The following is a 13,310-nucleotide window of genomic DNA, read 5'->3' as shown; positions in this document are numbered from 1 at the left end:
CTTTCCACTGCTGAAAAAGTCCAGGCTCAATCTGTGTCAGAGCCTGAATTAAGAATGATAATTATCACAAAACCAAATGGTTAGGCATTTTCTTAACCCTAAATTTGCAGAATAATGAAACATCAAAATACTTCTTACCCACACAAATTCTGAATGAACCCTAAAAGCAATTTGAAAGACAGATACTGGAAAATTATTTACTGCAATGCCCTGTCACCACTCTCTCCCCACTACCTACTGTATCAAATCAGAACTGAGAAATCTTCATATTAAAGCAACTGATGCAAGAAAAAAAAATCAAGTCTTAAATTCTGCCTATCTAAAAAATACGTAAGTACTTTTCTGAAATCATTCCTTAATTTTTTTTGTAATTATGCCACCTGTAGGGATTTTGGGTTATAAACAAGAATTCCTAATTGCAGACTTTCTAATTGCTGCTTCATATTTTAAAAATTGATTTCTTTGTTCCTTTGTAGAATCAGTAGACTACACAGCGTAGAAATATGGGTTCAAGTAACACATTCTGACAATATGGGGGTTTTTCCTGCAAAACTCAGTGTCTACTCTTTTATGAAACAAGTTTCTATCAAAGCTATCAAAGTTCCAGAGAAATGTGAATGGATTGGGTGATCTAAAATACACATGCATATGAGTACATTTTTCTAGACCAATAATCCAGCGTTCAGAAAGAAATTTGAGAGGCTCAAGTGATATATCAGTTCAATCAGAATTGAGCTATGATGTATCTTCACTGGACAAGGCAAACCAGGGTCAGCAGCTCAGAAGTTGTAAGAAATTTTCAGAGGGTAAGTTAGGTTTGAAATTCAAGGCTACTTAACCTGTGAGAGAACAGTTGCAAATGAAAATTTAGACATTTACACAGTTCTAAAAACATCATGTCTAGTCCCATCACAAGTTAAACTGAAGAGCTATGGGGTCTTGTTACATTGGTGGTCCAAAGATCATTTGTTACTAACAGTTTACTTATACAAGGGTAAAGACAGGAAGAGGGAGATGAGGAATTCCCCAGTCAAATATTGTTAAATGCTTTACAGTTTTACTGAAGGATTTATCTTTTATTTTGCCTTGTAATAAGCAGGATTATTTTGGTCTCTAGCTGGTGGTGACCTTGCATTTTGCACCAAACTTTAGCTGATTAACAACCACAAAAAAACATACATGATAAGTGGATTTAAATGCCAAAGGTGACAAAACTAATAGACTGGGGCCTGTTCCAAAATACAAATTTGCAAGAGATGCAAAAGAATAACTGAATAAATTTATTTGAATCTAGCACAGCAGGGTTCGTGATCAATCCAATTTCATACTTTTTAAAGCTTTCTTCCTACCAAATGTAGCAAACTTTAGCAAGCCCTACAATGCGTCTTCATTCATTTTGAACACAAAAAAACTGGAACCTAAACCACACTATTAATTCACAGAATTATGCCAGAATATAGTCCTAAACTAAATGGAGAGACTTCAAAATACATTTTTTAGTTTAGCTCCAAACAACAGACACAAAAGATATTTTCCCATGGCACTAGCACTCACTCCTTTGATATGCTGATAGCATGCCCCTTCTGTGCAAGTGTTATCTATACACACAAACTAAGGTCTGCATTGAGCAAGCAACTTTGTCAGTATGGACTTTCCAACCATTCAAAATTCCTTGAAATATGGAAGATACTAGCAACCCTGGAAATTGGCCAGGTCAAGCACGGCACACATTTTCAATACCAAAGAAAGCCCTTAAGCTGTTTCCTGAAACAGGATGCATTTGTATACATAGTGATTGTATATTTATTTTAAAACAAAAATGCTTACCAAAAAAAAAAAAAAAAAAAAAAAAAAGCCACCCTTCCATACTTTTTTGAGCAATTCCACGAGTATTTCTTTCAGAGACATAACAACATGATAGCAATAGCTCAAAGAAAAGAAAATTACACACAAATTAGCCAATGCAGAATTTTAATTCTAAGGATAAATTCAAAGAATCACTATTGTCACATTTTCTTAGCAGATGAAAAAAAATGCAACAAAATGGCTACTTCTTTTCCTTGATGGCAACTACAGGCACAAAACACAAAAACACCATTGTAATCATGTAGTAATCAGCAAAAACTCTTCATAACTTCTGCTTCACAATGAAATAACTGGAACCAATCTGGTCTGATAAAACAGCAATCCATCTCACAACCAAAGAACAGTGATTGTCTCTCAGAGAGTTTGTTGAGAAAAACTAAGAATTTCTGGTGCACTACAAATTAGAATATGTCATTTGTATTCAGCTGCAACAAACTGGCATTACTTAGAAAAAGTAATACCATCCTATGTTATAAAAGCTTGGAGAAATGAAAGACTTTTTTTGATACGAGTTTATTTAAAGCCCTCATCTGCTGCCTATAATTAAAATTTCCTGGTCAATTTCTTCTGCTTTCTGTAATGAGGAACTAGTAATGAGAGGAATCAAGGTGCTTTCTAGCTAAAAAGTGTGTAATAAAGTTAGGCAAATTAAAAAAAAAAAGAACTTAATTTAAGCAGTCTTAACTGCTAAAAAAGGCCTACCTGACCATTCTATGACTTGTGGCACCCAACACCATTCAAAAAATGTAAAGCTCTAATAACATAATTTGTGTGCAAACTGTATGTAAACAAGTGTCTCAATGGGCTTGTTTGTGTTCAACAAAAGAAGAATTGAGGTGTTACAGCTCTAATACAAGTTCTTTTTGAGAAGTTCTTAGACTGTGTGGATGATGCAGAAGAGGGGAGATGGCTTTAATCCAAAAGTACTTCTGTATCAAGAAGTTTAGATTGATGTTTCAGCTACCAATAGACAGTATTAAATTCAAAGAATTGGCACCCTTGAGTGACTATCCTTAAAAATGATTTTCCTAAAACTATTCTACCCAGACTAGGAGTTTTGGTTGTTTTATTTTTTAATGTTCCACTCTTACAACACTTTCCGTATTACAGAATTATTCTGTAGCTCCTCTTCTCACCTTCCCTCATGTTTAAAAAAGGAATGCCTATTTACAAACACAAACCATATCATCAAACCTGGGTTTGAAACAATACAACCACAGGTTATGTCTTAATCTGAAAGCATTTTTTGCTTCCTCTACACAAGATTTACTGCCCAGTGAAGAAAGAAAGCTCTTTCTGGCTCTCAGTACTTTGAGCTGATCAAATAATTGAAAAGGTAGTTCTCACTTTTACAGTTGCCACTATCTTAAGCTGCAGTCTGATTTATAATTTTGTCATCTTTATTTCTGTATCACCGTTTATGTATGTTTTAAAAGAAATATGCAAATAGAATACCAGATTATGAAGTTACCTAAACTACTTGCTTTCAAAAGATTCCTTGTGGAAACTAAAGTCCTGATTTTCTAAGTTTCTTCCACACTTTCTCAGAATTGGGTGCTAAATAACGCCAGTTTAGCAGAATACAGTCAATGGCACCCTGTTAGTCTTCAGGACAATCTCCCAAGGTAACAGCATTCAAAAAGATAACTCAATGGGTGCACTGAGAGTCACCATTTGTCCTGCATCTACTACTGTCTTAGCAAACAAATGGTTAATTTAAAGGGTCTTGTTGCTGAAAGACTATTTGAAGTGCTTCACAGAAATATTTAAGTGGTTAGACTTACGTCACCACACAAAGCCCTAAGATTTGATATTGACCCAACTCCTTTGAAACCTTATGAATAACAGGGAGCTCCTGTGAAGACCAAGCACAGTTTTGACAGGTCTTCCAAGAAGTTTACATTTGTTTCACAATACTTTTTCAAGCATTTGAACAAAAATAGACTAACGTGAATTTTCCCCTGTTAGTTTACTATTTTTTTCACTAAGTTGACAGTCTGCCTTAACATGCAGACTAAGCAGCACTGGGGAGCCAAATTAGTTTCTTGTACTGCTGGTGGTCCAGAACTGCAGAAACAGTCAGTTAGCACAACATACCAATAATTATTACCATACATCAGGTATCAAGTAGTGTGCTGAGTGAAGCTATATATATGCATGTATATGTTTACTATTAAAACTTTTAAATTACATGTTGCGGTACATCTGCACCCAGTATTCAGGTCAGGAGAACCTTTAACGTCATTTCAACATGACATGGAAAAGAAACTGCAGAATGAAGTCACTCTTATCAATCCTCTTCAGAGCTAGATTCATCTTCCTGGTCAGAGAGCTCAGCAACAGGAAAGCGCAGGATAGCTGCCACCCCTGTCAGCTGGCCCAGCTGCTCTCCAGACACATGGAGGCTGGAGAAAATGCGTACTGTGCCCATGTTCTCCCGAACGCTATCTACCAATTTAACGTATCGGGCACGTGTGGCCACATCCTGGTGCCGAAAAAGCTCATCGCTGATCAGCAGGGTATCAATGGCCATGGCTTCGTTGGCCTTCTCCACGTGTTTCAGGCCATAAAAAGCCCGGTCAGGTTCATGCTGCAGCATTTTATAGAAGTCATCTAAGGCTTTGACCTCACCAGCTGCCTTAGTGTCAGAAAGACGGCTAGTTACAGCTGGGTCGCAGAGTGCTTCCTTCAGCGCGTATTTATGTCCTGAGGAAGAGTGGACCTAGAAAGAAAACAAAGTCAAAGGTTTGGTGTTTTCGAAGAAAAAGGACCATCTTCTTGATTAACCAGTCACAAACACCCTCTATGATACGTATTAATCTTGATAATTATTTGGGGAACTTATCTCCTTCTTGAAACACAGATTTTTTTCCGAGTCTATCCTGCATCCTAAAGCCTATATCAAATCCCTTAAACTGCCTTTCAAGCAGCACAAGAAAACTGCCTCTCTTCTTCAAAGCCTGGATAAAATACACGAGCTCCACAGCTCCCAAGGTAAGGCTACTTGAAACTACCAAGAAACTAAACTTTAAGCCTAAGCCTCTTTTTTAAAGCATTCAAGAAAAGGAAGGATCCTCAACACTGCAGGTGTATAGTGTAAAAGCATCAACTCTGTGCAATTATTATGGCTGCAAAGCTGTTAAGTACATTAAAACTTCTCTCTGTTATCACTTTGCTACACGTGGAAAAGGAAGTTCTTGGTGCAATGGGTCTCTCAAGTACTGGGACCATTAAGCACTGGGACTCACTTCACTATCCCTGCCCCCAGATCACCCCAGGCCTACTCCAACCTAAAAATAATAGAAGTATCCTAATGAAAACATATTTTAGGCTTTGAATATGACTATTTCAGTATAAGGCTAAATCTGCACCCACTCAACCAGAGATGACTAAGAAACAAGGAAAAAAAAAGCACAGCCTTTAACTGTGCAGGTACAAAACTAACAACGAAATTCTAGCTAATTTTGGTAATCAAAATTAACTAACCTATACCACATCCAGGTACTTTTAAAAAAACATCTTTGGAAAATTGTTATTAAACATGCGTGCTATACAGTGTGACAAAGTAACAGTGCAAAGTATTTTCCAACTTGCACTTCACACTTAATTGAAGAGCAAGTATGCCTTTAGAGGGAGTTTGAAACTTCCCTACTCCACATTAAGGTGTACTAGGTGGGAACCATCTATATATCTATATATTATCTATACAGTATATATATACTGTCTGTATATATATGTGTATATATATATACTGTGTAATATATATATACTGTGTATATATATTTATATATACACAGTATATATATACACACACGGCATATATATAGTATTCTATCTATATAGTATATACATCTATATACTATACTAAACTTCTTTTGGGAGGCATGATAATAATTTTCTCACGATGCTCAGTCAGAATTTTTTTTTAATGGTTTATTTCCCATGCAACTACCTTTTACTATCACACACAACTCTCAAGCCTCTTTTTACCCACTCTGGAAACTGCTTAGATCCTTACCTGTAGGAACTTGGACCTGTTCTCCAGCAGAAGTTTGTTGTCGGTCTTGACTGCCTGCTGGAACATGTAGTCACAAAACTGCTCCCGCACGAAGCCTGGGCTAGCCACCAGCACACACTTCACCACCTCAAAGTTGATATGCCTCTGGATGGCTTGCACCACCTGCTCGTAAAACCTCTCCAGCGCCCGGTCGTGCTGACTGCAGTTCCCTTTCCGCTTGCGGGGGATGTTCACCTCCACCTTGGCGCGGGTAAGCGTCATGCTCGGGGTGACCAGGCAGACGTGAGCCAGCCCCTCCTGCATGACCACGGCCGCCACATCGGCGCTCCAGGCCGGGTCGCAGGCCTGCTCGATGCGCTCCAGCACCACGCTGTCCCACTGCTTCTTCGCCAGCGTGAACTGGCGGTTGGGCTCCAGCTCGATGGTGTGGTAGGCGCCCATCTTCACGTACTCGTTCTCTTGGATGTTCGTGCCCTTAACGCGCAGCTGGCAGGCCTGCGAGTCGAAGTCGATGGTCTCCACGCAGAGGGTGAGCGTGGTGCGGATGCGGTTGCTGCCCACGCTGCCCGTGGACGACTCGGTCTGCACCTTGCGGATGGTGGAGGCGCGCAGGCTGTCACCCACCTGCAGCAGGTTGTAGGTGTGCCACATGTCCTCAGGCTCCTCGGGGATCAGCGTCACCTGCCCCGCGTTATCCTTCTCCAGGTCCTTCCTCACCAGCTTCATCCTGGCGGCTCCTCGCGTCCCCCGCCCTGTGCCGCGGCGGCAGGCCTGCCCCGGGAGGGAAGGCTGCGGGCTGGAGCCGGCGGGACCGTACCCTGCCGGACGGACTGACGGACACACGAGCGGCCTTCCCGCAGCCCCCGCCACCCGCGCTCCTCCGCGCGCACGCGCAGGATCCCCGGCCGCCCCACGGCGCACGCGCAGTGTCCCCGCTCCCTCCTGAGGCGCCGCCGGGGAGCGCCCCGCCCCGCCCCTCTCGGTCACCGCAGGCAGGGCGCATGCGCGGGGCGCCGCGCGCGGGTAAGCTGGCGGCGCGTCCCGAGGCTCCATCCTGCGGAAGGAAAAACGCCGGGGCGGTGTGAGGGCGGGGGACTGGGAAGCAGCCGTGCTGCAGCCGGGTGCTGCGAGCACTGGAAGTCGGCTACTGCCTCGCCGGGAGGGGGGCGCCCCCGCGTTCGTCATTCCCCTCCAGCGCTTCACAGCGGCGGTCCAAACTCCTGAAGCCTCCCAACATCGTGCCACACGCTTCAAAGCACGAGAGGAAAAAGCCAAACCAAAACCGAACGGCCAAAGCCAAGCAGCTGTGGAAACTTACAGGCACGGATGGCAGAAGAGGCGAGAGGTACAGCCCCGTGGTGGAGCGGGCACCGAGGAGCCGGGGGAGCGCCGTGCAGCCCCGCAGCCGCCGCCGGCCTGAGGCGGGGCGTGGCCGCCACCGTGCACATGAAAACCGGGCACCGGCGGCATCGGAGCCTGACCTCTTACTTGGACCCTGCTCTTAAGCTGAATCCCGGTTTAAAAGGTTTTGGTTAAATTTGCAAGTTACACTTCAGCCAGTACTGAACCTTGACCGGCTTCCTTCCAGTTCTGACACGCTAGGGAGGCAGATAAGCACGTTTCAAAGGAAGCGGGATGTTCATATAGAGAAATAAGATGCCTTGCTAAAAGTTCAATGATACTGCAAAGAAAATGGACCTGTACCATCACTACACAGCTGAATTTGCAGCCTAAACGAATATAGCAAGCCAGAAATAATGAAAAATTGTATCACTGTCCAAGAAGGGAGGAATATTGGAGAAGAAGAGAAGATACATGAGACCTCACAGCAACCTTCCAGTATTTGCCAGGGAAAAGGGAAGCTGGAGAGGGATTCTTCATCAGGAACTGTAGTGACAGGACAATAAGTAATGGGTACAAACTGAAAGAGGGGAAATTTAAGTTACATAACAGGAAGAAATTTTTCTTTGAAGGTGGTTACACACTAGAATAGTACCTAACCCCTGGTTGCCCAGGGAGGCCGTGGTTTCTCCAACCCTGGTACTCATTGGACACGGCCTTGACAAAGCTGGGAATTGTCCTGCCCATGGCAGGGTGGGTCTACATGATCTTTAGTGTGCATTTCAACCCCTTAAAAATCTATAATTCTATGATTCTGAGTTCCGTAGCTTATTTTTGAAACCGCATAAAAACTCCATTTAAGAATGAATGTTGCAAATTTAGAACAAGGGAAAGAATGAAGAATAGCAAAAAATGTTTGCAGGAGAAATGATTAAATAAAAATAAGTTGAGAAGGTAGGCACACTAATGTGCCATGTTGTGTGTGGCAGGGCAATTGCAACAGATAAGTTTGGAATAATTACACACACAGGAAAGCATGAGGGCATCTTACAAATGAGAAGGTGGTCAGAAGGCAGTTTCTGGTTTCTATTAGCTATTTTTTTAAATAAAAAAACAGCTTAACACAGGAAAGCATGAGGGCATCTTACAAATGAGAAGGTGGTCAGAAGGAAGTTTCTATTAGCTATTTTTTTTTAATAAAAAAACAACTTACTGTGATTATGGAATTTGCTGACTTGGAAAGGCTTTGGAGTCAAGAATTTGATGAGATACAAGGCTACTGTGAGCAAAAATAATCCCATATCTCTCATTATGGTGTACCTATAAATTTCTCTGAAGTTTCTAGTTCTAGTCAGTTGTGACAGGACAGTGAACTCAGATCTGGCCCAGTAATGTGCGTTCCTTTTCCCTGAGCTTGATACTGGTGTAAAAACAACTTTATCAGATATTACATAATAGGATTTATTTATCAGACCTCAGACTCTCTTCCTGTGAGTACACATGCTTAATTCTGTTAGCATGAATAGTTTCACAGAATCAAGCAGGACCACCCAAGGGAATATAACATAAGCACATGTGTAGGTAACTGCTTGATTAACTTGCACATAATAATAATAATTTTGCATTAACATTTTCATTCAAAAACAGAGGCAGAGAACTTCTGCATTCAGCTTTTCTTTAGGAGAGAGTGTGCATTCTACTTTACTTTCAGAGCTCCTTTCACTTGTTTATATAAATGCTGAATGGTGAATTTATGGCAAATTTTCTTCTTTACGTTCTTTGCAACTATAAAATTCCAAAGGTTGACCTCATGCTATTCTTTCAAGAAAAAATAGCTGTGGTGCATATTTGACTTTCACATTAAAATGTATTTTACTTTTTATTCTTTTACAGCTGTGTATTTACAAACTTTTCTGTGCTTATTCATTCCAGTCAAGCTTTTACAAGCAGCCTCATATCCCTGGAGATGCAATATATTCTAGATAAAGGTTGCAAGTTGGCATCCAGTAGAAAATAAACATTCCATTCAGGAAAATAGGTGATTGCTACATTAAAAAACGGCACAATAATGCACATGCATGCAGACACACACCTCACCTCACACACCCCAAAAGCAAAAACTCACAACAAACAAACAAAACCACAACCAGTAGAAAATAAACATTCCATTCAGGAAAATAGGTGATTGCTACATTAAAAAACGGCACAATAATGCACATGCATGCAGACACACACCTCACCTCACACACCCCAAAAGCAAAAACAACAAACAAACAAAACCACAGCCACAGAAGAAAGACCAACTTTGAAACAGTTGCCACTCAAAATATTCAATTGACTGTTGTAGAAAGAGACGATATGGGTCGTTTCTCAAACAGCAAGGTATAAGATTTATACATTTGTGAACAATGATCCACAAATGGTTAGTGGCAAATGTAAACTTCAATGGATTTACCCACTATCAGCAGGACCACTGTCAATTTACAAAGGAAAATACTTACTGGAGATGATGCTTTGCCTACTCTGGTAAAAAAGCAAATATAGGATATCATTTGTTTGAGTATGTCAAAGTATGAGTAGTAGAAGAAAAACATCTCCAAAAGATTAGAAACCATAGAAGTTTCTAAGTTCATATTTTGGTAATGACAGGAAGAGAGATTAATTTGATCATGGTAGAGCCAAAACAAGTGGGTACTTTTAACTCTTCCTACAGTTTTAATATGAGAGTTCAAAATTCCATAGCCTGTCCCTGCCTTGGTAAAAGATTGAAACTATGTATAGAACCTAAGAGTTCTTGTAATAAATCACTCTGTAAATACAGTTTTATTATTATTAATAATTGCAGAAATTTGACATCCATTTTTGGACCTTTTTAAGTACAATGCAAGATAAAAGGAAAATGGTGATAGCATATACCCATAGGGATTTAAGAACCATGCTGGTTATCTAAGGTTATTATTCGGAAAATGTTTGCGACACACTTCCCTATATCTTCAATTCTTGGTCAACTGCTTTATGAAGATGGGTTATGTACAAATTTGTAGGTTATGTACAAATTTGTACCTCTTCTTGTAGACAAGAAGAGGTAATTTTCATAGGAAATCCCATCTCTTCCATATTATAGCCACTTTAGCTAGATTTTATGCAAACATGCTTTACATTCTGAATAAGAAAAACTAATGGGAAAGAATCTCTGATGTAGGGGAAAGTCTGCTAAGAAATATTGGACATTATTGTTGCAAGAGTAGAGGAAGATAAAAGAGGTAGATGGAGAGGGAAACTTGGGAAAACATCTCTTTTCATGCTTTGCCTTTGTCCTGTGGCTGTCTTGCCTCTACAGACTCTGAACAAAGACCACTTCATTTTCTGCATACATTTCTGTCTTTATCTATTTACCTTTATCTTTTCTATCTGTTGTATCTTTATCTGTTGTAAAGATGAGTACAGCAAGACCATCATTGTCCTGTGGCTGTCTTGCCTCTACAGACTCTGAACAAAGACCACTTCATTTTCTGCATACATTTCTGTCTTTATCTATTTACCTTTATCTTTTCTGTTGCAAAGATGAGTACAGCAAGACCATCCTCAATAAAGAGAGAAGTCCAGGAGGGAACAGGCTTTGCATAACACTGTTAAGTGAAGCTTTTAAAAGTAATGGAAACCCTTTAAACTGACTTCTTCATTCCTTAGCTGTTTAAATGTAGGGCTGGAGAAAACTTCAGCAGATCCCTAGTCAAATCATGTACATAGAGGCCAGCTGAAGTAAACTCAGCCATCCCTTATAGCTGTTCATCCAACTTCATCAAAGTCCTGGTGAAAGAGAAAGGAGAGGGCTTTTTTTGGTAGCCTAGCAATTCTTTACCTGAAGAGTACGAAAATTCTTCTGACTATTTCCTAATATTTTAGTCAGTTATGTTGATTTTCTTTTGTCCTTTGTTGGCTTTGGAGAACCAAGTATTAATCAATACCTTTGGAAACCAACATACGAGATGTGGAAAGTAATGACTGAGTGCTCTCACAAAACAAAGAACATTGACATCTGGAGTAATATCCTCAGCAATAATATTTGGATAAAAAGATATATCTGAAATGTTCAACATTTTGCCCTTAGGTTTTTTCCTACTAGATAGACAAGCCTAACTAATTCAGTCTTTTGTTGTCATTTTACTCAGCCTTTATCAGGCTTCTCAATTCACTACAGTCTGTTTGCATGTCAGACTTGTTGTGGTCAGGATTCTCAGAGGTCTCATCAAAACAAGCTGAATTAAAAAAGAACAAAAATCTATATAAATACAAATGTGCATAACATCTCTATGTGCCTCCTTTACTCTAGAATCTTTTTGTCTGCTAGGACGTGCCAGATTATTTGCTACTTTTTTTCTTTAAAGGAAGAACAGAGTGTAATTTATTTTTAATTATTTTTAATGTCACTATATTTCTCTTTGTAAAGAAAACCCCTTGTCCACATTTTTATGATATTTTGACTTGTTTGTGTAGGACTACTTCCCTTATTTATCAGAGACAATTTGAATCCTTTACCTGGTATCTGTAATGCCTCCTCTTATAAGTCTATTCTGTTTCCCAGCAATCTTTTAAAAATGAAACTCTTACCAAAAAAGTAATCACCTGGAAATCTGAATGAGACTTGAAATGTTTTCCTATCTGACAGTAAACCTTTTTTTCATTACTGATGAATTCATTGTCTGTCAGCATTACCAGTGTGAAGGGAAGTTGTGGCACACTAAATTGTTGCTGTTTTACAAAGTGTCCTTCTTGGACAAAACCATGTTTTGGAGTATGCCACTGTAATAATAATGAAGACAGTTAAGAACAACAACTAAATATGGCACGCCAAATACTATATTCATATTTTCACATTTCCCAGTATCTGTTCTGTCTTGCACAATGAGCACAGAGGGAAGAGGGGAAAACTATAGTTTTGCCTTTTCCCCACTTGCTGCTGCCTGCATCTGGACAATTCTTATGAAATCGATTCCTTCCCCTGTTTCAGGGGGGATCTACTTCAGGTTCACTGTGTGCTACTTGCCTGTGCAAGAGCTGCTGTGGAGTTCAATGTCCAAGTTTCCAAGCGCATGAATCCCAGCATTGCCTTAGCTTCTTTCCCACTTCTAGGAATCCTCTGATTTCAGATCCAAAATGTGACTACAGACTGACTAGCTAGGGACATTGTTACTTGCTTCATTCTTTTTGTAGGAAAGCAAATAAGTCACTATCAATGAGCCCCTAAAAGGAAATATTACATATTCTATCTCCGGATGAACTCATCTTTCTGAAGTGAGTGAGTGCTTCCTTACTTCCCTTTTACCAGTCAGAAGTCTGAAAGCCAACAGAGGAAACCAAAAAAATCTACACTAATTTTAAAAAAAAGCCTCCAAAACCAACCAAAACCCAAACCAACAAATCAAATACATTTGTTTCTTCCAAGCCAGATTCAATTACAGTATGCCTTCTCAGCCATTCATCCTCATCTAGCAACCACCCCTTGCCCTCAGACTCTAAAATTGGTTTCGGGATTAAAGTTCCCAGAGAGACGCAAACCGAGGAGGTTGCTCACCGCCTGCGGCTGGAGGGCAGCTCTGGGAAGGGCACTCCCGGAGCAGGGATCTGTGCGGGAGGGCGCCGTCCCTTGGGTGCCAGACCCTACCAGCTTCACCCTCTTCCCGCCGGGAGCGGGGCTGCCTTAGGGACCCCAGTCTTCAAAGCAAGGCAGAAACAAGGCTTTACTCACCTGTCAGCATCCAGTAGGAGGCAGCCATGCCTGGGCTCCTGCGAGCCGGGGTCCGGGAGCCCGGGCGGAGGGCAGGGGTGGCGGGAGCGGTCCTGCCGCCGGCGCGCCCGGCTGAGCTGCGCTGCCGGTGGAGCTCAGCGCTCTGCGCCGCCCGTCCGCCTCGCAGCCGGGTTAGGCATTTCCTGTTTGTTATCCAGTCTTTACGTTGTTTCTCCGCGTTTAAGAAGAGTTTAGCTTCCTCCCACCGCACACAGTTTACCCCCCACCCACCCGCTAAAGGTCTCTGAGTTTTGGAAACCTCCCCGTTGAATTAGCCCAGCGTTAAGATGTACAAAT

The 13,310-nt window shown here is 41.1% G+C and overlaps 2 protein-coding genes across 2 annotated transcripts in view; both read right to left on the bottom strand.

The window, feature by feature from the left end:
• The window catches only part of ITGA1 (integrin subunit alpha 1), a 73,309-nt gene extending 60,052 nt beyond the window's left edge, over positions 1-13,257 (bottom strand). Inside the window, exon 1 of the mRNA XM_039709987.1 lies at positions 12,975-13,257. Coding sequence (XP_039565921.1) covers positions 12,975-13,002 — 28 coding nt within the window. The 5' untranslated portion in view covers positions 13,003-13,257. The remainder of the gene's footprint in view (positions 1-12,974) is intronic.
• PELO (pelota mRNA surveillance and ribosome rescue factor) lies at positions 1,955-6,938 on the bottom strand. Its single transcript, XM_039709988.1, has 2 exons — positions 5,885-6,938; positions 1,955-4,588 (listed from the first exon to the last, which is right to left on the bottom strand). The coding sequence occupies exons 1-2, from the start codon at positions 6,935-6,937 to the stop codon at positions 4,157-4,159; spliced, it is 1,485 nt and encodes a 494-aa protein (XP_039565922.1). The 5' UTR covers position 6,938; the 3' UTR covers positions 1,955-4,156.
• Positions 13,258-13,310: the final 53 nt, after the last annotated feature.

This window comes from Passer montanus, unplaced genomic scaffold, assembly GCF_014805655.1.
Source record: "Passer montanus isolate IOZ18808 unplaced genomic scaffold, ASM1480565v1 scaffold22, whole genome shotgun sequence".
Taxonomy (NCBI): Eukaryota; Metazoa; Chordata; class Aves; order Passeriformes; family Passeridae; genus Passer; species Passer montanus.
The sequence above is the reverse complement of the archived record's forward strand: the minus strand, read 5'-3'. Positions and strand labels throughout refer to the sequence as shown.

Excerpts from the sequence above, each read along its gene's own strand:
- PELO (XM_039709988.1), bottom strand. The coding sequence starts at position 6,937 with ATGGAGCCTCGGGACGCGCCGCCAGCTTACCCGCGCGCGGCGCCCCGC. Across the intron at positions 4,589-5,884 it reads ACAGGTCCAAGTTCCTACAG|GTCCACTCTTCCTCAGGACA; the intron begins GTAAGGATCTAA and ends TTTTCTTTCTAG.